This window comes from Schistocerca piceifrons, chromosome 1 (genome assembly GCF_021461385.2).
Source record: "Schistocerca piceifrons isolate TAMUIC-IGC-003096 chromosome 1, iqSchPice1.1, whole genome shotgun sequence".
Classification (NCBI taxonomy): domain Eukaryota; kingdom Metazoa; phylum Arthropoda; class Insecta; order Orthoptera; family Acrididae; genus Schistocerca; species Schistocerca piceifrons.
This window is the reverse complement of record NC_060138.1, coordinates 1,066,904,506-1,066,929,409: the sequence shown is the minus strand read 5'-3', so window position 1 is coordinate 1,066,929,409 and position 24,904 is coordinate 1,066,904,506. Positions and strand designations below refer to the sequence as shown.

General features: G+C 42.7%; 1 protein-coding gene across 2 annotated transcripts in view; it reads right to left on the bottom strand.

The window, feature by feature from the left end:
* Positions 1-7,247: 7,247 nt before the first annotated feature.
* LOC124757160 overlaps positions 7,248-24,904 on the bottom strand; it is a 430,922-nt gene continuing 413,265 nt past the window's right edge. For both annotated transcript variants that reach the window (XM_047249064.1, XM_047249063.1), the window contains exons 3-4: positions 14,344-17,593; positions 7,248-9,650 (exon numbers count right to left, since the gene is read on the bottom strand). In XM_047249064.1, the coding sequence (XP_047105020.1) occupies positions 9,171-9,650; positions 14,344-17,577 (3,714 nt within the window). In that variant the 5' untranslated portion in view covers positions 17,578-17,593 and the 3' untranslated portion in view covers positions 7,248-9,170. The remainder of the gene's footprint in view (positions 9,651-14,343; positions 17,594-24,904) is intronic.

The following is a 24,904-nucleotide window of genomic DNA, read 5'->3' as shown; positions in this document are numbered from 1 at the left end:
AACCATCCAATTAGGCATGTTTGTATTTCTTAAACTAATAAATATATACAATGAATTTTGTTTTTTGATGTACGGGAAACTCAAAAAAGGTTGTGTTTTTTTTTTTTTCATACCTTTTCAAAGGTGTTCAATATGCCCCCCTTGAGACGCACAGTGTATGTAAATTGCAGTATTAAAATCACTCCCACACTGGAGTGAGCGTGTCTTGAGTTACAGCTTCCATATGCGCTGATAGGCGATGTGTCAGTTGATTCACTGTTGTTGGTAATGGAGGCACATAAACAGAGTCTTTTATAAACCCCCACAAGAAATAATCAGCTACAGTCAGGTCTGGTGACTTTGGAGGCCAGAAGTGTAAGGCTGAATCATTTGGTCCAGTACGACTGAGCCATTGTTAAGTAATCCATTGATTTAAAAATTCCCGCACTTCCACATGCCATTCCTGTTGGTAAATGAAGTCATCCAAAAGCCTCCAACTGTGGGAAAAGGAAGTTCTCAAGCATATTGAGATATGTGCTTCCTGTAACAGTGTTCTCAGCAAAGAAAAATGGATCATAAACCTTTCCCTGTGAAACTGCACAAAACATATTAAATTTTGGAAAGTCCCCCTCATGTTGTACAGCTTTCTGTGGTTGTTCTGCACCCCATACACTCCCATTATGACAGTTCACCTTTCCATTTAAATGGAATGTTGCCTCATCACTAGCTACTAGTTTCATCAGTGTCTATTGTCGCCATAAAAATGTAATTAAACGTTTCTAAATATTATTTAACACATTTTGTGTTGTTTACTAGTTAGATCGATGTGATCTAGGCCTAAATCTTCTGGGTTATAAACGTATAAAAACCTGGCTAAACATGCTTGATAATGTAAATTCTCTAAAGCGGAGTAATTACTAATTCATTCTTCTGTCATTGTATCTCTAAATCAGTAGAAATACAACAAAAACTGCACATAAGACCTTTGTGTCTTTTTTTTTGTACACATACAGCCAATCTTGCATCCTTGACAAATTTAAAACATTTTCTGAACTTAATTATTCTTTCAAAACTGACCATGAGTGAGAAATGTGGGAGCTGTTCTAGAGTAGTGAGTAGAGAGATTTGTTGCCAGTCTTGTAGGAAATATTTTCACTGAGACGGATGCAGTGGGGAGAATATTGGGAGAACAGAAGAGGCTCTCTCCTGGAACTGCAGAGTATGCAGTAGGAAAATTTTGATTGGGGAACAGGAAAGGAAAATCTGTGCCCTTCAGGCTCAGTTGGAGGAAGCAGGGAAGAAACTGATAAGGATCAGGGGAGATAGGGGGGGGGGGGGGTGGTTGGGAACTGGCAGCTGGTAGGAGGATAGTAAGAAAGAGAACTCGATCTGACAGTTTTATCATCGTCACCAAAAACAGGTATTTACCACTGCCAGAGTTAATTGGAGAAGAGCCTCAGGTAGAACAAGGAGCAGGAAATCTGCAGCACACTTCAACTGATGCCAAGAAACCTTAGAATGTATAAAGTGTTAGGAAAAAATAAGTGCTACTGCTAGGTAGTAGCCACGGGCGAGGTGTAGGCCCTCAGTTACAGGAACTTTTAGGGGCAGCGTACCAGGCCACCAGTATCTTCAAGCCAAATGCATTGCTAAGTCATGTGATAGAGGACTTGGGGTCTTTATGTAAGGACTTTACAAAAGAGGAACATGTAGTGATAGTGGGTAGGGTGGGAAACAGTTTGGACAGGGATGGGGTATATGATATAGGTGGTGACCTGGACAAGATAGCTTCCCTCACTCATGGCACCAACACACACTTTGTTGATCTGTTGCAGCGTTATGATCGACCACACCAGCCTATGTTAACCTATTCATGGCCCATTATCAGAGGAATCCTTTTCAACCACCCATAGTTTCAAACTCCTCACCTGGTTCAGATTCATTGATGATATCATCACGATCACGATCAGGACCAAGGGTGAGGACACCCTATCCACATTCCTCTGTAGTATGAACTATTTTCCCCATTCACCATCGGTCTACCACCAAGAAGCCATCTCCCTCAGTAATGACATCCACCTCAAGGATGGCTACAGCAGTACCTCTGCCCATATTAGACCTACCAACCACCAGGAATACCTCCACTTCAACAGTTGCCACCATTCCATATGAAGAAGTCCCTGAAATACAGCCTAGCCACCCATGGCTGTTGCTTCTGTAGTGACGAGCAGCCCCTCTCAAATATACCAAGGGCCTTCCTGAGGCAGTCACAGACCAAAATTACCTTCTTCTGTACCTTGTCTCCCCAGTCACCTGCCATCTCCACATACCTACTATCTGGCTACAAAGGAGCAACCCTCCCGTGACTCAATACCACCCCTGAACCGCATTCTGTGTCAATATTTTGAAGAGCTCAAATTGTGCCCTAAAATATCTATTTAATATTCTTATCCATCCGTATTCCAACCCTGTTCCAAACCCCTTGCTCCATGGTTCATGTCAATGCAACAAACTTAGAAGTCCCATACATCCCCACCCTAACTGAAACTGTCCTGTCATAAACATCTCCTACCCCATTGAAGGCAGGACCACCTGTGAAAACAGCTGAGTGGTCTACCTATTTACAGTGGAAACTCTCCATCACACCCCTCTCAAATGTAGTGGTAAAATGACCCAGTGGGTAGACCATCAAAAACTGAGCACGCATGAAAACAGGAAGAAGATGTACTGAAATGTGAAAAAAGAGGCAAAATGGAAACAGTGAACAGTCCAAGCTCAAGATATGCAACATCGGGTGAACCTGAGAAGCCAGTGCATCATGGGGAGCTTCCCTTGTTAGTGGCAATTACTGTGAGCTATCCCACAAGCATAACAATTAATAAAACTGTCTATTCACATTAATGGTATTGCCAAACTTTGGCCAAGAGACAGATCACCCAGTTGCTGAGCACACCAACCAGCACTTTGTGCTTGACTTAAGTAACTGCTCGAAACCTGTGCCATCTGTATTCTTCCACCAGCTTTTATGAATTGTACTGGTGGCAAATCTCACTGCAACCTACCCTTTATTTCCATAACCCCTTTGTCTTCCACCATCCTATCACCTCTTCTGTTCCCATTCCTACATGATTTCTGTACTGCTGCCAGTGCACCTACACAGTCCCCGTACTTCTCTCCTCTTCTCTTTTCATATAGCGCTCTTAGAAAAAAGTGTTCCGAGACTGTTACCTGAAATGCTCCTCCATGATACTGACAAGAGGGAGATTGAGTTAATAATTAAATCACTAAAGACCAATAACTCTCATGGATATGACGGGGTTTCTAGCAGAATACTGAAGTATTGTTCTATGTATTTTAGCCCAGTTCTCAGCCATATCTGTAACTTTTCCTTTAGGAGTGGTTGGTTTCCTGACCGATTAAAGTACTCGGTAGTGAAGCCACTTTATGAAAAGGGAGACATTGATAATGTTGACAATTTTAGACCTATTTCTATGCCATCGGTGTTTGCTAAAGTTATTGAGAAGGTTGTATATATAAGGTTACTGGAGCATTTAAATTCACATAATTTGCTGTCAAATGTTCAGTTTGGTTTTAGAAATGGCTTAACAACTGAAAATGCTATATTCTCTTTTCTCTGTGAGGTTTTGGACGGATTAAATAAAAGGTTGCGAACGCTAGGTGTTTTCTTTGATTTAACGAAGGCTTTTGACTGTGTTGACAACAAAATATTACTGCAGAAGTTGGACCATTATGGAGTAAGGGGAGTAGCTTACAATTGGTTTGCCTCTTACTTTAAGAGCAGAAAGCAGAGGGTAATTCTCCGCAATATTGGGAGTGGTAGTGGTGTTCAGTTCCAATGGGGCACTGTTGAGTGGGGCGTTCCCCTAGGGTCGGTGCTGGGGCCACTGCTGTTTCTTATTTATATAAATGATATGCCTTCTAGTATTACAGGTGATTCAAAAATATTTCTGTTTGCTGATGACACCAGCTTGTGTAATATTGAAACAGTAACAAATAATGTAGTTCATGAAATAAGTTCGTGGCTTGTGGAAAATAATTTGATGCTAAATCACAGTAAGACTCAGTTTTTACAGTTTCTAACTCATAATTCAACAACAACCGATATTTTGATCAGACAGAATAAGCATATTATAAGCGAGACGGAACAGTTCAAGTTCCTAGGCGTTCGGATAGATAGTAAGCTGTTGTGGAAAGCCCATGTCCAGGATCTTGTTCAGAAGCTAAATGCTGCTTTATTTACCATTAGAACAGTATCTGAAATAAGTGACAGTTCAACACGAAAAGTAGTCTACTTCGCATATTTTCATACGCTTATGTCGTATGGTATTATTTTTTGGGGTAATTCTTCTGATTCAAAAAGAGTATTTTTGGCTCAAAAACGGGCTGTTCGAGCTATATGTGGTGTAAGTTAGAGAACGTCTTGTCGACCCCTATTCAAAAATCTGGGAATTCTGACATTGCCCTCACAGTATATATTTTCTTTAATGTCGTTTGTTGTTAGCAATATTAGCCTATTCCCGCAGCTTTCACTCAGTTAATACAAGGCAGAAATCAAATCTGCATGTAGAATGCACTTCCTTGACTCTTGTGCAGAAAGGAGTGCAGTATTCTGCTGTATCCATTTTCAATAAGCTACCACAAGAACTCAAAAATCTTAGCAGTAACCAAAACACTTTTAAGTCTAACCTGAAGAGTTTCCTCATGGCTCACTCCTTCTATTCTGTCGAGGAGCTCCTGGAAGAGCTAAAAAATTAAGCAAATTCCAGTGTTACATTCTTGATTTTCTTCATTTAAACTTACGACTTGTCACCTGAATACGTTTTTTTTTATATTTCATTTTATCTGTTTCTAATATCGTGTTATAATTTCATGTATTGACTCATTCCATGACCATGGAGACTTCTCCTTAATTTGGTCCCACGGAACAATAAATAAATAAAAATAAACTAGCATCTTGCCCCACCCCTGCCTTCTATTCCTCCCACTCTCCACCCCACAGATCATCTACACTCCCGTTGCCCACCTCAACAAAGTTCACTGCTCATCCCAGACAGAATAGCAGTCAGGCACTGGCAACCAGAGTTGACAGTGGTCATGTGTGTGTGTGTGTGTGTGTGTGTGTGTGTGTGTGTGTGTGTGTGTGTGTGTTTTTGTGCTTCTGTGAAGGTGTGTGAATTTTGTTTTGTTTACATCTGATGATGTTAGATTTAACCTTGAGTAGTGAAGATCATTCTTTCTCCTAGTGTTGTAGCCATGTACACTGCTATTACTTTTGAATTCATTCGGATTGTTAATAACAAATTTCGTAAGTGAATATGTATATTGGGGGGCTACAGTGAAGATCCCTAGCTCTTTAAATAAGTGTCTGCAGGATGATCTTGGATGAGCTCCAGCAATTATTCTGATTACACGCTTTTGTGCAATGAACACTCTTTTACTCAGTGATGAGTTACCCCAGAATATGATGCCATATGAAAGCAGAGAATGAAAATAGGTGTGGTAAGCTAATTTACTTAGATGTATATCGCCAAAATTTTCAATGACCTTAATATCATAAATAGCTGAACTCAAACATTTCAGCAGATCTTCAGTGTGTTTTTTCCAATTCAACCCCTCATCAATGCATACACCTAGAAATTTTGAATATTCAACCTTAGCTACTGATTTATGATCGAAGTCTATATTTATTAGTGGTGTCATTCCATTTACTGTGTGGAACTGTATATACTGTGTTTTGTCAAAGTTTAATGAGAGCCCATTTGCAGAGAACCACTTAATGATTTTGTGAAATACATCGTTACAATTTCATCAGTTAATTCTTGTCTGTTGGGTGTGATAGCTATACTTGTATCATTGGCAAAAAGTACCAGCTTTGCATCTTCAAGAATGGCAATTCATTAATATATATTAAGAACAGCAGAGGACCCAAGACCGAACCTTGCGGCACCCCATTCTTGATTGTTCCTCTGTTTGAGAAATCACCAATTTTTTGCATATTATGTGAACTGCTTATTTCAACTTTCTGCACTCTTCCAGTTAGATATGATTTAAACCATTTGAGTGCTGTCCCATTCATACCACAGTACTTGAGCTTATTTAGAAGTATTCCATGATTTACACAATCAAAAGAGTTTGAGAGATCACAAAAAATCCCATTTAATATTTCATTAGTGAAAGTATATATAGCATTCTCCATTGAAACACCTTTCTGGAAACCAAACTGAGATTTTGTTAAAACTTTATTTTTACAAAGGTGTGAAGCTGCTGTACAATACATTACTTTTTCAAGGATTTTGGATAAGGCAGTCAGAAGAGAGAGTGGGCGGTAGTTGTTGACATCAGACGTATCCCCTTTTTTATGCAGTGGTTTAACAATGGCATACTTCAGTCTATCAGGGAAAATACCCTGCTTCAGAAAGATATTACCGAGAATTCCACTTATCTCTTGGGAATGAGCTTTTATTATCGTGCTGGAAATGCCATCAATTCCATATGACCTTTTATTCTTGAGAGAGTTTATTATCTTCCTAATTTCAGAAGGGGAGGTAAGGCCTCTTCCATTTACTGCCTTGCTGCTTCTAATGAACATGTATCTTCACTATATTCACAAAGAAGTACAGATTTCAATTCTGATTCCTCTTGTGGACCAAGTACGTGTTAAAAAATTTTCCTTGTGTAGATTATGTGGAAATGATATATCTTGTCTACATTTATAATTTGTCAGTCATCACCATAAGAATACTGACAAGATTTCATGATGGACAGAGATGAAAATGAAAAATGATCATACGGCACTGTTGGCCGGGAAGCCCCATGTGGGGGAGTTCAGCTGCCGTATTAAGTCCTTTTTAGCTGATGCCACTTTGGCGACTTGGAGGTCAATGATGATGGACATGCAACACCTAGTCCCCAGCCGGAAATCAAACTCAGACTCCTTGCATGGTAGGCGGAAACGCTACCGCTATGCTATGGAGGCGGACATGGACAGAAATAGAAAAGACGGACAGCATACTGAAAAGAGATACTTCTTTGAAAGACTGTTGATGTTTTTTGCTGATGACATGCAATGTCATAGTTTTAGAAATTTGATTATAACTTTGAAAAGAAACTGGGTTGGCTTTGATTTCAGGACAGTACTCATGTATCTGACATACTGTATCATTACAACTCTGTAATGCACAGTTTTCATCAAATTTCTTACAGAAATAAAAATAAGAGAATTAATAAAACACACACACAAAAACAAATTATAAATTAGAAACATATATTTTATTTAAAATTACTTTTCTGTATAAACAAATCACAATGGAAAATACATATACATATACCTCTTTAATTTACAAGCTATTCACAGACCCAGAATATTCTATGGAACTACATAAGCAGTCTCACTGGGCAACAGCTGTCCACAGCACAAGACCAGAACATTCTCTCTTATGTTGCACATTCACTCTGTTTTCATGTTTTTACTAGTTCACACGACTTCAGCAAAAAATATTTAGAAAAGCAATTGTAATGCCTCATCATAAGACTAATTACAATGAAAGTCTTCAGTTGAATAGTTTTTTATAAAACTAACAGTCAATAAAAGGAACATTACCTTTAACTAAGTGTTTTGTGCTGAATTTTTACAAAACAAAATTTATAAGACACTTCCTATCGTCTCAACTGAAGGTAAATTTAATTTGTAACACTGGGACTTAATTTCACTTTTAACATGGAATGAACAGAAAAAAAAACTGATTTCTCCAGATTTTTCCATCCACATGTCAGTATTGTACCTGAATAGAAAATAAAAACATTGCTAATGCACATATTATAGCAGTACAGGGCATTAATAGAAAACAGTTTCACTGTTTAATGCCGTGTTAACATACTGGCACTCTTTTGTTGGTCAAGTGTCCAGAAAACACTGCATTCTGAAACATATTTATCACATCTTAATGCTATATACACAAATTTTGAATAAACATTTATCATTTCTTTGTTGTGTCACATGATATATCGCAGCATGTGTATCTTTGCCGGAAGATTAATCAGCAAATAAGTCTTAGTTTGTGATATTTCAATAAATGCCGATGACTTGGATCACAAATGGTCTAGTCATTCTGTTATTATGAAAATGTTCTGTTGTAGCAATCTTTCAGTCAATCATGTCTCACTGTTTAAGTGACCAGCTTCATTTCCCTTCTTTATAAAACAATAAATAAATTATGCACTTTTTTAATGTCTGGTAATTATTATCATCAGTCTGAAACTTATGGTTCTAGCATTCATTATGAACACTACAGTACCTACATACAATTTAGAATACAATTGGTCCAAAGTTCTTTTCATAATTTTTATAGAAAAATAGGCCCCATTTTTTTTCTTATTTTGTTATATTCACTAGGCAGTTTCTCAACTATATAGTTGAGAGTACTTTATAGGAGACCTGTATGAATATAAATAGAGAAAGGATGGCTATCAAAAGACTTCATTGTCTAACTTAAAGATTTTTGTGTCTTGTCAGCCAAACATATGTACCATACAGGTGAGTGATCCAGCAGCAGTAATAGTATTCATAAACCAAACATTCAAGTCATATGTCAAAAACTAAAAATACTGAGAACATCAATAATTAATTAACTGATGCAGGGCAACTTTCTGTTATAAATGAGTTTACTGCAAAAGAGGAATATAACAATACATATGATGCAGAAATGAAATTAATTTCCTGCAGCAGTTTTTGATATGGTGAAGAGTTACTGTCTTGAATCTTTTGGGGTCAAATAATAATTTTAGCCCTAATTCAATTTACAGAGTAGAAAACAACTGAAATCAAGAAAAGTTCTTGGGAAGAAGAATGAGAAACAATGAGAACCCTAGTTCTGGTAACACACGAGACTCTGCACAGATGTCTACTCTGAACCACTGAACTGGAATATTCACAGAAATTTTAGTCACATGATGTCCCTCATTCACTGAGGCAGCAAGTTAGGTGGCAGGGGAAATCATCTGTGAGACATTGCAATCCCAACACAAAGGGATCACACAAGTCCTGTCGTAGCATCCATCAGCAGCTCCTGTTGGTGCTATGAGACAGAAGGTGGCACAAGATGATGTCGACGGTGTCTCGATGTGGAGGCAGTCCGGCCACCAGAAGGTGGTCGTCTGGAGGATCGAGGCTGCTATACGACACCGCTGGCTGTACTAGGGCCTTGATTCACCACAAACACTGGCTTCTTGGGCACCGAGTCAGGGTCCTCACGTGCCACCACTTTGACGCGGCCAGAACTGGGCGACACAGGTGGAGCAAATGAGGATAGCCCATTGACAGGTGATGTGGCAGCGCCATTGGCAGTTGGTTGCTGCTGCTGTGGCTGTGCCACAACCTCACCAGGCAGCCCATCGGCGGAGTACATGTTAGGCGGGCCGTCCACTGCTGTCTCTGGAAGCCTGGAGAGCACCCGCCGCTTCTCAGGCACTGGTGGCGTGTGGTCTTTGGCGTCATCGTCTGCTGGAACTGTGTCAGAGGCTGCTGCGGGACTCTTCTTAGGTGAAGGAGGATGCACTGGTATGCGCTCCTTCTCACCTCCATTCAGTGTCTCATAGATGTGAGTTTTCGGTTCCAGGAGTGGTTTCTCAGCAACTGTCTCATCTCCGTCATCCTGTTCGGGGGAAAAAATAACATTACAATAATCACAGTCATGAAGAGTTAGAAAAAAACATACAGCTGCTGATAAATATGAAAACAATGCATATGACTGCGTATTTCGTTAATTGTCGCTTACGCACAAGTGTATGATAAGTTTCCCCAGTTTAACTGTTCAGCCAAGTCTCTTTATTCTATAGAGTATGAACTTTGTGATTTGAAATAGATACGATTATATTGGTTTGTTCCATGCATAGAATGCCACAAATGTGATTGGTGAACTATTTCACATCACATGGACAGTACAGAAGTATGTTCTGGTGCAGACTTTGCATTTGATGCACATGTTTCTGATAGAGCACTATGCTATAGGTTAGATTTCAGTGTTTGACCTGACCTAACAAAATTCTTCTGCATTACAAAGGAGGACATTCCAGAAGGAGAAAAGTTTTCCTGCTTATTAGATGTGTCACACTTCTTTGCAATATATGTTTAATAAGTCTTGAATGCAGAACTAAATCTCACATAAGGCACTGAGATCAGTGAATTGAGAGCACAGCTGTGTGTAGGTACTCATTTCATAGTACTCCATCTCGATGTGGTAGTGATGAAGTAAGCTACTGGCAATGGTGGTGTAGAGACCTAGCACACTATGTTTAAAGCTGTCGTAATTGTTGAATTGTGGACTTGAGATTACCAAGTAACAACACATGTTCAAAAACACTGTGATCTAGTGTGTTTGGGAGCCACTTAGCATGGTCAAATTGTTGTATGAACCCAATCCCTACAGGAAGTGTGGAATGATTTTATGTGCTCTTGTCTTTAACATGGTATTGATGTCTTGGAGAAAGTGTATCCACCTGCCTCCTCTGTGGTCACAATCCCAGCAGATCAACATCTTCTCTTCCCTGTTGTCAGTCACAATGTTTCTGTTTGTCTAGTTAAAGAATGTTGAACGAAAGTGTAACCAACTGCAGATGCTCTGGAAATTAATTTATTTGCCGCAATTAGTTTATGGCCACAGATCATTATCAAATGGTTAAACCATGGGCATCCAGAGAAATTTATCCGGCAGAGGGCAAAGTTCTAAAATTTCCAGTTTTGCTGTATTGGTATCAGATTTCGTGAATTTGAGAACTTATAGAGCTCAAAGAAGTATATTTTACAATCATTACACTAAAATTTTTGTACCGTAAACGATGGATAAGTACCCACTCAGTGATTTTAATGTCAGAATGATAAACATGTTTTCTATGAACATATATCTGTGTTGGTAGCATGACTATGACTTCCATCGTTTTGATGAAACAATCTGAAATTAACTTTACATTCTCATCATGACTTAATGCATGGCTATTCAACAAGTTATTCGCATGAAATATTTTAATCCATATACCGATAAAGCTATACTGTCACAAAAATTTAAAATGTTAAACAGGAAGCAAAATCAGAACGATGGAGAAAATCCTGTTGGACAGCAACAGAATGCGATCAGGCACTACTGTCAAATTAATACTTCAAGTGGAGAAGCAGAAAAAACCGCAGTACTTCCCACTAACGGTAATCAACGATATAATAGGATCGCAGTCAGTAATTGCTAGAAATGCAAGAGAATTTGGCAATAAATTCTATATCTCCAGATTCTATGAAAGTGCAAGTGCCCCACAAAACACCAAATTATGAGAAGTGCTAGGCCCTCGTTACGATACAGAAACAGAAGACAGTAGCGCACCTAGTGGCCTGGTATACGAGAAAATATAGTCCGGAAATCCGTATTCTTGCTTTGCGAAATACGACTCACGTGATAATATTTTTCCATTTATGCTTTACACGGTTAGTCTGGTGGTGAAGAGTGTACCTGGAAACGTACTTATTACCTTGCTTAGTAATATTCGAGAAATCTAAATAAAAAACCAATATTAACTTCTCGTAGCTGCAGTTCATAGTCACGTAAAATTTTGTAAATGACACTGCGGTCACACCTTTTGACTGCAAAATTATTTATTTATAATATCCAATATTGCAATCCTGACATTGCGGCCAGTATCAGGTGAAAATAACTGCTCTTCAGCACTTGTCAAAACCTGAAAATCATCTGACATGACGTGCACGAAAGCTGGTTTCATAGTACAGTGTTTCTTATTACGATGTCCTTGTACTGGACTGTTTCAGTTGCTAGTATTCTGCTTAATTTTTGTTCGCATTCGTAATACTGGGTGGAGTAAATGATTCCATTCTTGTTCCATGTTTGATGTGAAACAAACTGGATTTATCGCATGCGCATGGTATTCTTTGCTTGTCTTTGTTTCTGATTACGAATCCGTGTGCGAACTGCTTGAGTTGCATGCATTGTTAGTACTCATATTCTACGATGTTTTTGTTCGCATCCTTTTTCATATTTTGTTGTTCTTAATGCAGACCTCCAAGTTTTGATTGGGGAGGATGGTTCTATACACCGATCCACGAAAATGGTGATTCGTGCAGGTTGAAAAATAAACAGGGACTGCATTGTTACCGGTTACTGAGCGGCAGTTGCAGGACCCACATACACGTGCTTTGCACTTGAAGCACATATACTGCAAATTGTCTCTCACTTACTTGTGTAGAATTTGCCACTTGCCACCACCAGCATTAGCCATAACAACTCGCAACTAATGGATTAAAAATTTACTATATAACCCCCTACGATCACCTTTACTGCTCGCACTGGATATGTCATCACAGCAGAGCGCTCATAACACTACTGAATACTCATTGGCTGTCGGAGAATGTGTGACGTAGGTACGCAGAACGAGACTAAAAACACAAATGCCATCGTTCGTGACTCCAACTATAGTATACTGATTTCCGTTAAAATGTAATGTTTGTAGTATCTGTTAATAAAATGTGAACGAATTTGGATAACTACTGTTGCATTTTTGGTCTTTGCAAGGAAGAATGTTCTATTCACTAACAAGGAATAGTGTACTTGAACTGCTCACGAGTAGCCTAACTCACAACAGTGCTAGTGGTTTTGATACAAAGCAGAGCAATGGCAACGATAAACAAAGTAAACATTGCTTTATATCTACAACAGTTGCCAAAGCTGACATTTCGTCAGAAAGGAAACCAAGGAATATCGCAGAGCGATAAAGAACCGGCAGATGAAACATAAGCATTTCTGCAAGATGAGACAGTGGTGTTGTATACGCTCGACTGAGTGGACAATGTGCATGAGGAACACAATGATGACGCAACATGCTTAACAAGTGAGAATGACATTGAACAAGTGTCGAACCATGTAGTTCGTCATCCTTGTCCGACAGGGAGCCACAAATCTCGTCTCTAGCGACGCTTTGTAAAAGATCAATCATCGTCCAGCGAACAGATATTAAACATAATAACGTACATGGAAGATCATCCGCAGGATAGTAAAAAAAAAAATATGAACAGATTTCGAATAACAATGCATCAATATGACAGTGAAAAACTATGGTTTTTCAAGCGAGGATAAGGCGCACTAATTACGAAACCTGGTGTTTGCGCTTTTCAAGGATGCTCGATAGAATTTACAGTATGTGGATGATAATGACCTGCTACGTTATGTACATCAAATTTCGCGCGACTTAGATTACAATGATTTCAAGCGAAGCAGTAGATGGTTGCATAACTTCAAACAGTGCCACAGAATTGGAAGATGTAAGATACGCACAACAAACTGCGGAATCAGCGCGATAATTTGTAAATTATATAAACGAACCTATCCCATCGTTCAGTAAGGAATTTGTTTTCAACTCTGACCAAAAGGGATTTGAAGAGGAATTGCGTATGAAAGGAACCCTGGAAATTAGAGGCACCAAGAGAGTGCCTGTTATTTAGTTTGTTATGGTATGGTCTTCAGTTGATGGCTGTCCTGTCTCCCGTTTGACAGTATTCAATATAGTTTTAATCATATTATCGTAAATATAATTATCTTGAGCATTGATTGTGTCAAAGCATGGTAAGAGTCAACATTTAATTGAGGCCCCTACAAGAGGAGTCGTTAGTAGACCGAGCGAGGTGGCGCAGTGGTTAACGCACTGGACTCGCATTCGGGAGGACGACGGTTCAATCGACAGTTCAATCCCGCTTCCGGCCATCCTGATTTACGTTTTTCGTGATCTCCCTAAATCGCTCCACGCAAATTCCGGGATCGCATGGTTCCTTTGAAAGGGCACAGCCGACTTCCTTCCCCATCATTCCCTAATCCGATGAGGCCGGTGCCCTCGCTGTGTGGTCTCCTACCTCAAAACAACCCAACCCAACCTTTAGTAGAAAGCGCAATTAAATATTGACTCTTAGGATGCTTTGAGGCGTCCATTGGCCAAGCAATACTTATGGGTTATCGACTTGTCTGTCGAAACTAGTATAGTACTGTACACTGAACTATAGCTGCCAGCCGCTTTCAGAGGGGCGATGGGCACAGAAGGAGGGAAGTGCATTGTTGCGCATGCCCATCACGAGTTGCGAAGCTTCAACCGTCTAAGTGTTAAGTGATATGTGAGCCAACGTTAGCAGTTCATACTGTAGCGGCGGTGCCAGCTAACATGCTTACAATCTGTTACAACTCGTGGCGTGATATGTGAGCATTGACTGAAATGGTCTTGATACTTGCGTCTTTGAGGTCTTACAATCTGTTACAACTCGTGGCGTGATATGTGAGCATTGACTGAAATGGTCTTGATACTTGCGTCTTTGAGGTCGGGATTATCGGTCGGCTTGGTGACGAGCGGCTGCAGGTGCTCCCCCTTCCCGTTGGCCGCAGGCACTGCTGCCGGGGTGCCCAGCAGCGGCTTGCTGATTTCCTTGAGCTCACGACCCTCTTGCTGACCACCCGCCGCCTCCGCGTCCTTCCCGTTGGCTTTGGCGGCCGCCCGCTGCCGACCTCGCCGGCTGCGCATGACGGCGTAGCCAAGGAGGAAAACGACCAGCGCCATGATGATTCCCAGAACAACGTACGACCCCGCCGAGTTGAGCGGAGTCTCTTCTGGTGGCTTCTCACTGCCGGCAACGATGACGCGGGCCGTGTCATTGGACGATGTGTCGTCTGTAGGCATCACCGTTTCTACCTCTGATATCTCATCCTGATCAATGTCGTCTGGTTCCGGACCAGGCGTTGGTTCCTTGTCAGCCCACTCCGGGGCACCCGGCTCCACTGGAACTTCGGATGTGAGCACTGGTGGCGGGGGAGGTGACGTCTCTGCTGCAGGTAGAGCAGGTTCTTCCAGAGGTACATCAGGTTCTTCTGGAGGGAGAGTAGGTTCTTCCGATGGCACTGCTTCGACGGCAGGTACCGGAGGGGCTGTAGCTATGCGCTCCTCTACCTCACCTTGGGGTGCTGTTGAAGAAGACACTCCTTCAGCTTCAACATTGAAAGGCGGTACTGTGTGTATAGGAGCCTCTGATGTTGTCACATCTTCTTCCCTAGGCAGGTCTAAACGTAAGATCCCGCCGTGGCCTACTGGCTTCTCGGTGGTGGTCGTAGTCAGTGGAGACTCTGAGGAGGACGACATCTGTCTCCCAGATTCTAGTGGAATAATTCGGTTAACTATCAGTCCATCTTCGTGTATTTCTGTTGGTCCTAGCGAAGTAACTTCAGCTTCATCAGTTTCATTGGTCTTCTCTACATCCCAGTCGACTCCTCCGAAGGGGAACAGCATACCAGAGCCCTCTTCTTCGCCATCGTCCTGTGGACTAACGCTACTTCCTCTCTCTGTATCATTCACCAGAACGCCAAATTTACTGTCGGATTCAGTTACAGTACTGTCTTCGGTAGATGCAATCATGTTCTCGTCATCAGCACCGGGAGGGACTAGAGGCGAATCACCTTCGTCTGTTTCTTCTTCGTCTTCTTCATCTATCAGTAACGTTCTTTCATCCGGCTCTTCTGTCGTAGTTGCTCCGTCATGTCCATTGGTATCTATAAAACCAGTAATTGGGCCCAGTGGCAAACTGTCATCACTATCACCCTCCCCAGAACCTTCAGCTTCACCTATAACTTTTATGTCTGTCTCATCTTCTTCATTGTCGAGGTTTGGTTCCACGTCATGAACTGGTACGACAGCCTCTGACGTCATATTTGTGTGTACTGTATCTACTGGCGCAGGCGTTGTTTCAGTCGATTCCTCAGTGGCTACTTTAGCGTGAACGGCCTTCACGTCATCAGTATTTTCCACTTCATTAGCTTTTTCTTCAATTTCCTCCCCGCCTTCTTCATAGTCTTTATCAGATTCTTCTTCAGGTGACAGTGGAGAAGAATCCAAAGTTTCCTTTTTGTCTACAGTTTCGGGAGATGAAGAGTGAGTTTCATTAGAATGTTGAGCGGTTTCTTGTTCACCTTCCTTTCCATTATCGAGTGGTACATGGTGAGGGACACTGACTTCATCTGTAGTTGATTCTGTCTCCTCGTCATAGTCGTAGTCCTCGTCCTCGTCCACTGCTTCATCTTCATTTTTCATCACTTCATTAAAGATGTCTTCAGCATCTGTATTAGCCTCCTCCTCTTTTACGTCACTCTCGCCCTCAGGGTCGGGGACAAAACCAGCCGCAACAGGTTCCGACTCTTCTTTATGTTCAGGTACCTCGCTGATGCCGTCGACATCGCCCGTCTCGTCCGGAGCGGATTCGGCACGATTTCCTTCCACCGTTTCCGCCGCTGGAGGGCCCGATTCTGGCGGTGTCTCGCTTGGAAGCTGGGCGCTAGCGTCGGCGTCCACAGCCGCCGGGACTGGTGGCGGTATCGTGGGCTCATAGATATCGTCTTCTAGGGAACGAGTGGTGTCCTCATTCGACGCAGGGACGGGTGGTGCTGAGCTGGAGCTAAGGGCGCTTTCGACACCAACGTTCTGCGGGCCAAGCTGAGAGGTGCCCGATGCATCGTCTGCTCCCCCCGTTCCGGTACTACCACCAATTTCTTCGTCATAGTCGTCGTCGACGAAGTCGTCTCCAGTCTCCTCATCGAGCTCTTCGTCCTCGCCGATTCCGTCGCCCTCGCCACCACCAGATCCTTCCAGGACGTCCAACGGATCTACTTGGCGCCGCTGCCTAGTCCCCGTCGTCGAGCCTACGCGACTTTCGCAGAGGCGACGCGCTCCAGACAGAGACAACCCTCGCAGCTGCTCGGGACCAGTGCAAGCAGCTCCTACACCAACCGCCACGTGTTCGCCCGTGCGTTGCTCGCGCAGCCGCAGCAAAGCACACGTACAATGTAGCGGGTTGCCCGACACGTCCACCCTGTGTAACGTCGCCACAAGCTTGGGAGACAAGTGGGTCAGACTATTGCCGCTGAGGTCAAGGAGCTTCAAGGAGTGTGGAAGATCAGCCGCCAAGTTCGTTAGACGGTTGCGCGCGAGGGTGAGGCGACGTAGGCGTTTCAGGCCAGTGAAGGTGTCCGCTCGCACGCTGGCGATTTCGCAGTCGGACACGTCCAGATCCCTCAGCGTGTCCGACACGAGCACTGGCAGTGAAGTCAGCGGGTTGCCACTCAGACGTAGCGTCTCCAAACTGTCGCTACGCTTCACCAGAGAAGCTATCTGGTCGGTGTTCGACAACTCGCAGAAAGACAAGTCCAGCACACGCAGCTTGTGTAGTACACGTAACGACCGCAGCCGCGGCCCGACTACCTCATTATCAGTGAGGTACAGTTCTTCGAGGTGGCGAGCGTGATCCGCGAGGCGTTCCTCAAGGAAAGATGCCAGTCCCGGAGCGTTGGGAAGGACGCGGAGCGAACGCAGGTCAGTGGGCAGCTCGGTGTGCTTCCCGCGGGCAGTCTCGAAGCGGGAGCAGTTGGCGGCTCGTCCGCCCTCGGGCAGGCGGTAACAGAGGCAGCCGGGACTGCAGAGGCCTGGCGCCGCCGGTGCTCCCTCCGACAGCGGCAGCACCAGCAGCAGGAGTAGCGTGCACGAGGAGCTCATGGCGCCCCTCATCTTGAACCTCAGCGATCTGAAACATGTAACGAAAATGAGCTGCATGTCTCACGTCTGTTAAGCACGCTTGAGATTCGTACACTATTAAAAAGCAGTTACTATTGAATCTATATATTCAGCAAGCAATAAAGGAAACAAAAGAAAAGTTCGGAGTAGGTATTAAAATCCATGGAGAGGAAATAAAAACTTTGAGGTTCGCCGATGACATTGTAAGTCTGTCAAATAAAATGGTTCAAATGGTTCTGAGCACTATGGGACTTAACATCTCTGGTCATCAGTCCCCTAGAACTTAGAACTACTTAAACCTAACTAACCTAAAGACATCACACACATCCATGCCCGAGGCAGGATTCGAACCTGCGACCGTAGCGGTCGCGCGGTTCCAGACTGAAGCGCCTAGAACCGCTTGGCCACTCCGGCCGGCAGGTCGAAGTAGAGAGGATATAAAATGTAGACTGTCAGTGGCAAGGAAAGCGTTTCTGAAGAAGAAAAATTTGTTAACATCGAGTATAGATTTAAATGTCAGGAAGTCGTTTCTGAAAGTATTTGTATGGAGTGTAGCTATGTATGGAAGTGAAACGTGGACGATAAATAGCTTAGACAAGAAGAGAATAGAAGCTTTCGAAAAGTGGTGCTACAGAAGAATGCTGAAGTTTAGGTGGTTAGATCACATGACTAATGAGGAGGTATTGAATAGAATTGGGGAAAAGAGGAGCTTGCGGTACAGCTTGACTAGAAGAAGGGATCGGTTGGTAAGACATGTTCTGAGACATCGAGGGATCACCAATTTAGTATTGGAGGCCAGCGTAGAGGGTAAAAATCGGAGAGGGAGACCAAGAGATGAATACACTAAGCAGATTCAGAAGGATGTAGGCTGCAGTAGGTACTGGGAGATGAAGAAGCTTGCACAGGATAGAGTAGCATGGAGAGCTGCATCAAACCAGTCTCAGGACTGAAGACCACAACAACAACAACAACAATTTATTACCAGATCTGCGCCATCCATCAGATGCGCAGATGCGGCCTGACAGACTGTGTCAAATTTACAACATTAATAAAGTACAATGCGAACAATATAAGACATTACTAGTCATTTAAACAAGTCCTGATCAAAATTATCTAGACATCTATTAATGTACAGGGTGTTTATAAATGAATATCGGGGTTTTAACGCTTTATACTATTTATTATATTACACTTACAGTTATAAATGATATGTCAAATGAAAGAGCAGCTCAAACAATTTTACCAAGAACCTTATAAATGTTACATAATAGCGAAGTACGCAAGTGGTTATAATTCACTGTACCCAAGCGCTGCATAGGCCGCAAGGGGCCCAATGACAGGGCTTGCTTTGCATGGCCTCCAAGTTCACCCGACTGATCGCCATGCGATTTTTTCCTTCAAGGATCATGTGTACGTGCCTCCGCTACCAGCAGACCTCCCTGAATTAAGAAACCGGACTGAATCAGCTGTTGCTACATTCACTGAAGACACACTTATCAACGTTTGGGAAGAACTCAGCTATAGACTTGATGTGTGCCGTGTGACAAATGGTGCTCACATTGAACATTTATAAGGTTCTTGGTAAAACTGTTTAAGTTGCTCGTTCATTTGAATTTCATTTGTAACTGTAAGTTTAATATACTAAATATTATAAAGCGTTAAAACCCCGATATTCATTTATAAATACCCTGTATATTACCCGCCCCTGGTAGCAGAATGGTCAGCGCGACGGAATGTCATACCTAACGGCCCGGGTTAGATTCCCGGGTGTCGTGTTGTCCTTATCATCATTTCTTCCCCATCGATACGCCGGCCGTTGTGACCGTGCGGTTCTAGGCGCTTCAGTCTGGAACCGCGTGACCGCTACGCTCGCAGGTTCGAATCCTGGCTCGGGCATGGATGCGTGTGATGTCCTTAGGTTTGTTAGGTTTAATTAGTTTCAAGTTCTAGGCGACTGATGACCTCCGAAGTTAAGTCGCATAGTGCTCAGAGCCGTTTTTGAACCCATCGATACGCAAGTCGCCGAAGTGGTGTCAACTCTAAAGACTTGCACCAGGCGAACGGTCTACCCGACGGGAGGCCTCAGCCACACGGCATTTTAATGTATATTAATCAGAACTGTGTCAGCACTTTGCTTTTATGACAGTTTGAATTCTGCTGGAGACAATTTCAGTGAGGTGTTTAGATGCCTGTGGAGGAATGGTAGCCCATTCTTCCTCAAGAGCAGAACGCAGAGAATGTAATGATTTTGGACGCCGAGGTATGGAACGTAGTCAAAGTTCTGACTCACGCCAGCAGTGTTCCACTGGGTTCAGGTCGGGACCCTGGGAAGGCCAGTCCATTTCAGGAATGTTACTGTCGAACCACACACAACCAGCTTTATGACAGGGTGCCCTTTCATGCTGCTATAAACAATCGTCGGGTCTGCTAACAGTTCTCCTACTGTACACAATACACAATGCTGTCAAATGAGTTCGTCTCCTTCTGCATTTAGCGCTTTATTAAGCGCAATATGAATATGGGAGCTACGCCCTAACTACAAAAAACACCCCCTCCAGTAACACTACTTCTCTGCACTTCACTGTTGGTACTACAGACGATGACAGATAACGTTCTCGAGGCATTCGTCAAACTTAAACCGTTCCATCGCACTGTCACATGGCGTAGCACGATGCATTACTCCAAATCACTCGTTTTCAGACACCCACTGTCTAGTGAGGCACCTCTTGACGCCACCTCAAGCGCCGCTTAACACCGACAACAGAAATTTAACCCCTCATGCAAAGTCACTGTGCTAGTTGGATTGCTGGTAGGACTTTGGAACTCCCGAGTAATTCCTTGCTCTGATTTCATGCAATTTTTTACAGTCACTCGCCACAGTGTTCGGCAGACCCTGTGCATCAATATCTGAGGTTTACCTGGTCTTGGTTTAACTTTGGCCGTTCTTCTCGTTTTTACTACGCAGTCACATCACTTGGGTAGTTTTAGAAGAATTGAAATGTCCCCGCCCGATTTGTTACTCACGTGGCACCCGAAGACTGGCTCACATTCGAAGTCACCAACTCGCCTGACCGACCCATTCTGCTGTTACTACTACTCCACTGACAACACAATATTCCATGCCTCCTTCTATGATGGCAGAACCGCCTCGTCTGATACGTAGTGGTCAACTGCGCATTAGATAGGGTGTCCGGATAGCTGTAATTGTCTGCCTCATACCTCTTGCTAAATGAACTTAGGTTTTCCTTGACATGGGTGAGGCACATAATATACAATGGCTGTAAAATCATTATTCCCAACTTCCTGAATAATTGCTTGCAGAGCTCCTACTTACTATCAAAATGATAATTTTTACTGCAATAATTTCTAGATGTACGGGTCCACAGCCTCAAAGTATTGTCCAAAAGATGGAACCATTGTAACCACCTTAGTCTGTCTGTAACAACACTAAATACGAATAGTATTAATCCACTTTGATGGCCATTCTACGTATCACAGAGAAATGCAGCGCTAATTACTTACACATTCATCGATGTTATGTACGTATACAAAGCTACACTGATACCTTAACATGTCTTCTCGGCGTATAACTTTTTTTGTAAGGAAGTCGGTAGCGAGTATTGTTCACGGACTCTAAGGCGTTCCACGAAGCCAGAGGCAGCCGCTGAGGTTGCCTCACTGCAAACCGAGAGCGCCCATGCGCCCGCTGTGTTTGCTGTCAGCGGACACCGCCCATTCGCTGGAAGCGCACACTTCTGCGTGCCATTTTCTTTGTCACAGCCAAACTGTCTGCGTCGTGTCGGACAACTCATTCTCGTGAATTACAACTATCTGTATACTCTGTGATTCAGCTTATTTTGTGTGACGGAGGATACTTCTGGGTTCACTATCAAAGCCCCTCCAACTTCGCGAATGAATCGACGTAGATGAATTCTGTTGTTCCCCATTTCTATCATTTCCTGGTATATGTGTTGGAAGAAGTAATACGTCGCTGGAAGCGTGCATTCTCGGAATTTTATCAGCGAAGCTCCTCGTGAGGCCTTATTTCTTAAACCAATATGATAGGACTACGGACAGTAAGCAAAAGTTTATAATTATGTGTAATCTGATGTTAAGAAGCTATAAATGTCGAAATGTTATTCACATTTCTCCGTCTTCCGCTAGTTACATAAAAACACATTGTAACTAGCGTTACCTGAATGACCAAGCTTACGTTTCGTTTCGTTTGGTTTGCGAATATCAAAAGGTGGTGTCAACGTGATAGAAGATTGATGTTAGGCCGGAATTTGAACCTATTATAACTGTTTATTTTGTCGCTAGCGATGTATGACTGGCTTATTACAAAATGCTTCATGATCTAAAGCAGGATACTGTCAATCTGTTGTCTGACTTCTTCTGTTCTTCGGAGCGCCAAATTCGTTATATTTGCTAAGCGTATAATATTAAGGTGTCTTTACGAGGAATATGGAAGAGCAGTTGCAGTTAATCTCAGTTTACAGAGCATGCCACCATGAACACACTGCGTAACACGTCCTGTGCGACTACTGTCAAATGACGCATTGCTAGGATTAAAGTACACAAGACTTTCTTTCACCTACTCAGAAAACCTGACGTGTCGCATGAAACACTAGCTGCCGGATAACCTAGCCTGTGAACGCACTCTGGACTGTGAGTCAAGGCTTATCGGCACGGAAGATAGGAACGAAAACAGTTGAAGTGAAATGGGGAAACTCTTCGCTGCGTGTGTTTCCATACTATGAACAGTCACTCGAAAGGTCGTTGGTCTCCCTCTGGAATACAAAATAGTTTTTATCTGTCGTGGGCTCCATAAATCCTTGATGACCTGTCAGTAAAGCCGAGCACCTCAGCTCGCCGCTTCCAGGATTCGGGGAGAAGACCTTGCCCACAATCGAATCCGCGTCAAGGATTAACGACGAGAGCTGGTGAGCCGAGTAGCCCGGACGGAGTTTTTAGGAGGTTTCCTACATCCATCCAGGTAAAATACCGGGCTCGTGTCCACGTCCTGTCTCGTATATATGAATCACAAACATTTAGAAAACTATCTCAGATGTGAACACATGAGATTTACACTATACGCCGATAGGTGGGGCAAGGGGGAGGGGGGCGGAGATTGGGGGGCAGGAAGACTATCCAGCCCTTAGCTGACACTAACTACAACCCATATAACGATGCCGACACCGTAGACAAATGGGACAACAACAGGAAGGCTCCATAGCTCCTTGATATGAAGTTTCACGTAAATTTTCATACAGAGTTTAAAGTATCTATATTACTAAAATTCTAATCCGGAACCTGATACCACTTGCTGCAGAGGTACAGCAAAACTTCAAAAATGGTTCAAATGGCTCTGAGCACTATGGGACTCAACATCTTAGGTCATAAGCCCCCTAGAACTTGGAACTACTTAAACCTAACTAACCTAAGGACATCACACACACCCATGCCCGAGGCAGAATTCGAACCTGCGACCGTAGCAGTCCCGCGGTTCCGGACTGCAGCGCCAGAACCGCTAGACCACCGCGGCCGGCAGCAAAACTTCGATTTTCAGTATTTCGCGTAATTCATGACCGAACTTAAAAATTTTAAATGCTGTCATAATATACTCATTAAGAGGTACAGCCGTTTATTGAAAGTTTGACAGTAGGAGAAAATTAATACAGTTAAAGATTGTGCGTTTGTCTTGAGGCAGCATAACTGACTAGCACTTAGCGACTTGCAACAAAGTTCACACATAATATCAAACGTATACGAAACTACTTCTCGATGACACCCTCCACAAAATGATGAAAGAAAAGAAGTTTACGCTAATTACATTTTCGCTGTTCTGGCAACGGAATCTTCTCACGAAGTTAGTCTCCAGCTTTCTCCTTTGAAGCGAAAATATTTTCTTGACACCGACCTACATAGGGAGAAACGACCACCACGATAAAATAAGGGAAATCAGAGCTCGTACGGAAAGATATAGGTGTTCGTTCTTTCCGCGCACTATACGACATTCGAATAATAGAGAATTTTGAAGGTGGTTCGATTAACCCTCTGCCAGGCACTTAAATTTGATTTGGAGAGTATCCATGTAGATGTAGATATAGATGCAGTCAAACTTTAGCATCAGGCATGAAGATTTTATTTATTATTTCTTCACTACTAACTGCATCCGTAACACATGTTGCAGACAGTATCCACGTATACCAGAGAATGTACCTGCAAAATTATACAATTGTACGACACACAGCTCAGGAAATGTGATGTCATAAACATTTGTTTTCGTGAAAAACTAGTTTTTGCTTAAAATGGTCTCAGTAAAATTAAGAGTCGCTTTTTCGAAACCTCGTGACTGCCTCGCACCGCGACGCAGAAATTTGACACATAAGTGCCTACACTCTTCCTCCCTGCGACGGAAGTGCTACGGAATTAAGAGGTACGCTCGAAGTTCTCTGAGGCTATTGGTACTACGATAAGGAATAGCTCAGTAAGCAGTTCAGCTGAAGAGGAATGGACAGCTCTAAAAAGATCAATCACAGAAGTTGGAAAGGAAAATAGGTACAAGGAAAGTGACTGCAAAGAAACCATGGGCAACAGCAGAAATACTTCAATTGATAGATGAAAGAAGGAATTTCAAAAATGTTCAGGGAAACTGAGGAATACAGAAATACAAGTTAGTTAGGAATAAAATAAACAGGAAGTGCAGGGAACCTAAGGCGAAATGGCTGGATGAAAAATGTGAAGAAATCTAAAAAGAAATGATTGTCGGATGGACAGACTCAGAATAAAGTAAAGTAAAAAAAACCTTTCGTGACATTAAAAGCAAGAGTGGTAACATTAAGAGTGCAACGGGAATTCCACTGTTAATGCATAGGAGTGAGCGCATAGGTAGCAAGAGTACGTTGAAGGCCTCTACGAGGAGGAAGATTTGTCTGATGTGACAGAAAAAGAAACAGGAGTCTATTTAGAAAAGATAGGGGATCTAGAATTAGAATCAGAATTTGGAGGACTTAAAATCAAATAAGGCAGAAGGAAAAGATAACATTCCATCAGAATTTCTAACATCATTGGGGGAAATAGCAACAAAACTACTATTTACGTTGATGTGTAGAATGCATGAGCCTGACGATATACCATCTGACTTTCGGAAAAGCATCATTCACACAATTCCGAAGACGGCAAGAGCTGAAAAGTGCGACAATTATCGCACAATCAGCTTAACAGCCCGTGCATCAAAGTTGCTGACAAGAGTAATATACAGAAAAATGGAAAAGAAAATTTAGGATGTATTAGATGACGATAAGTTTGGCTGTAGGAA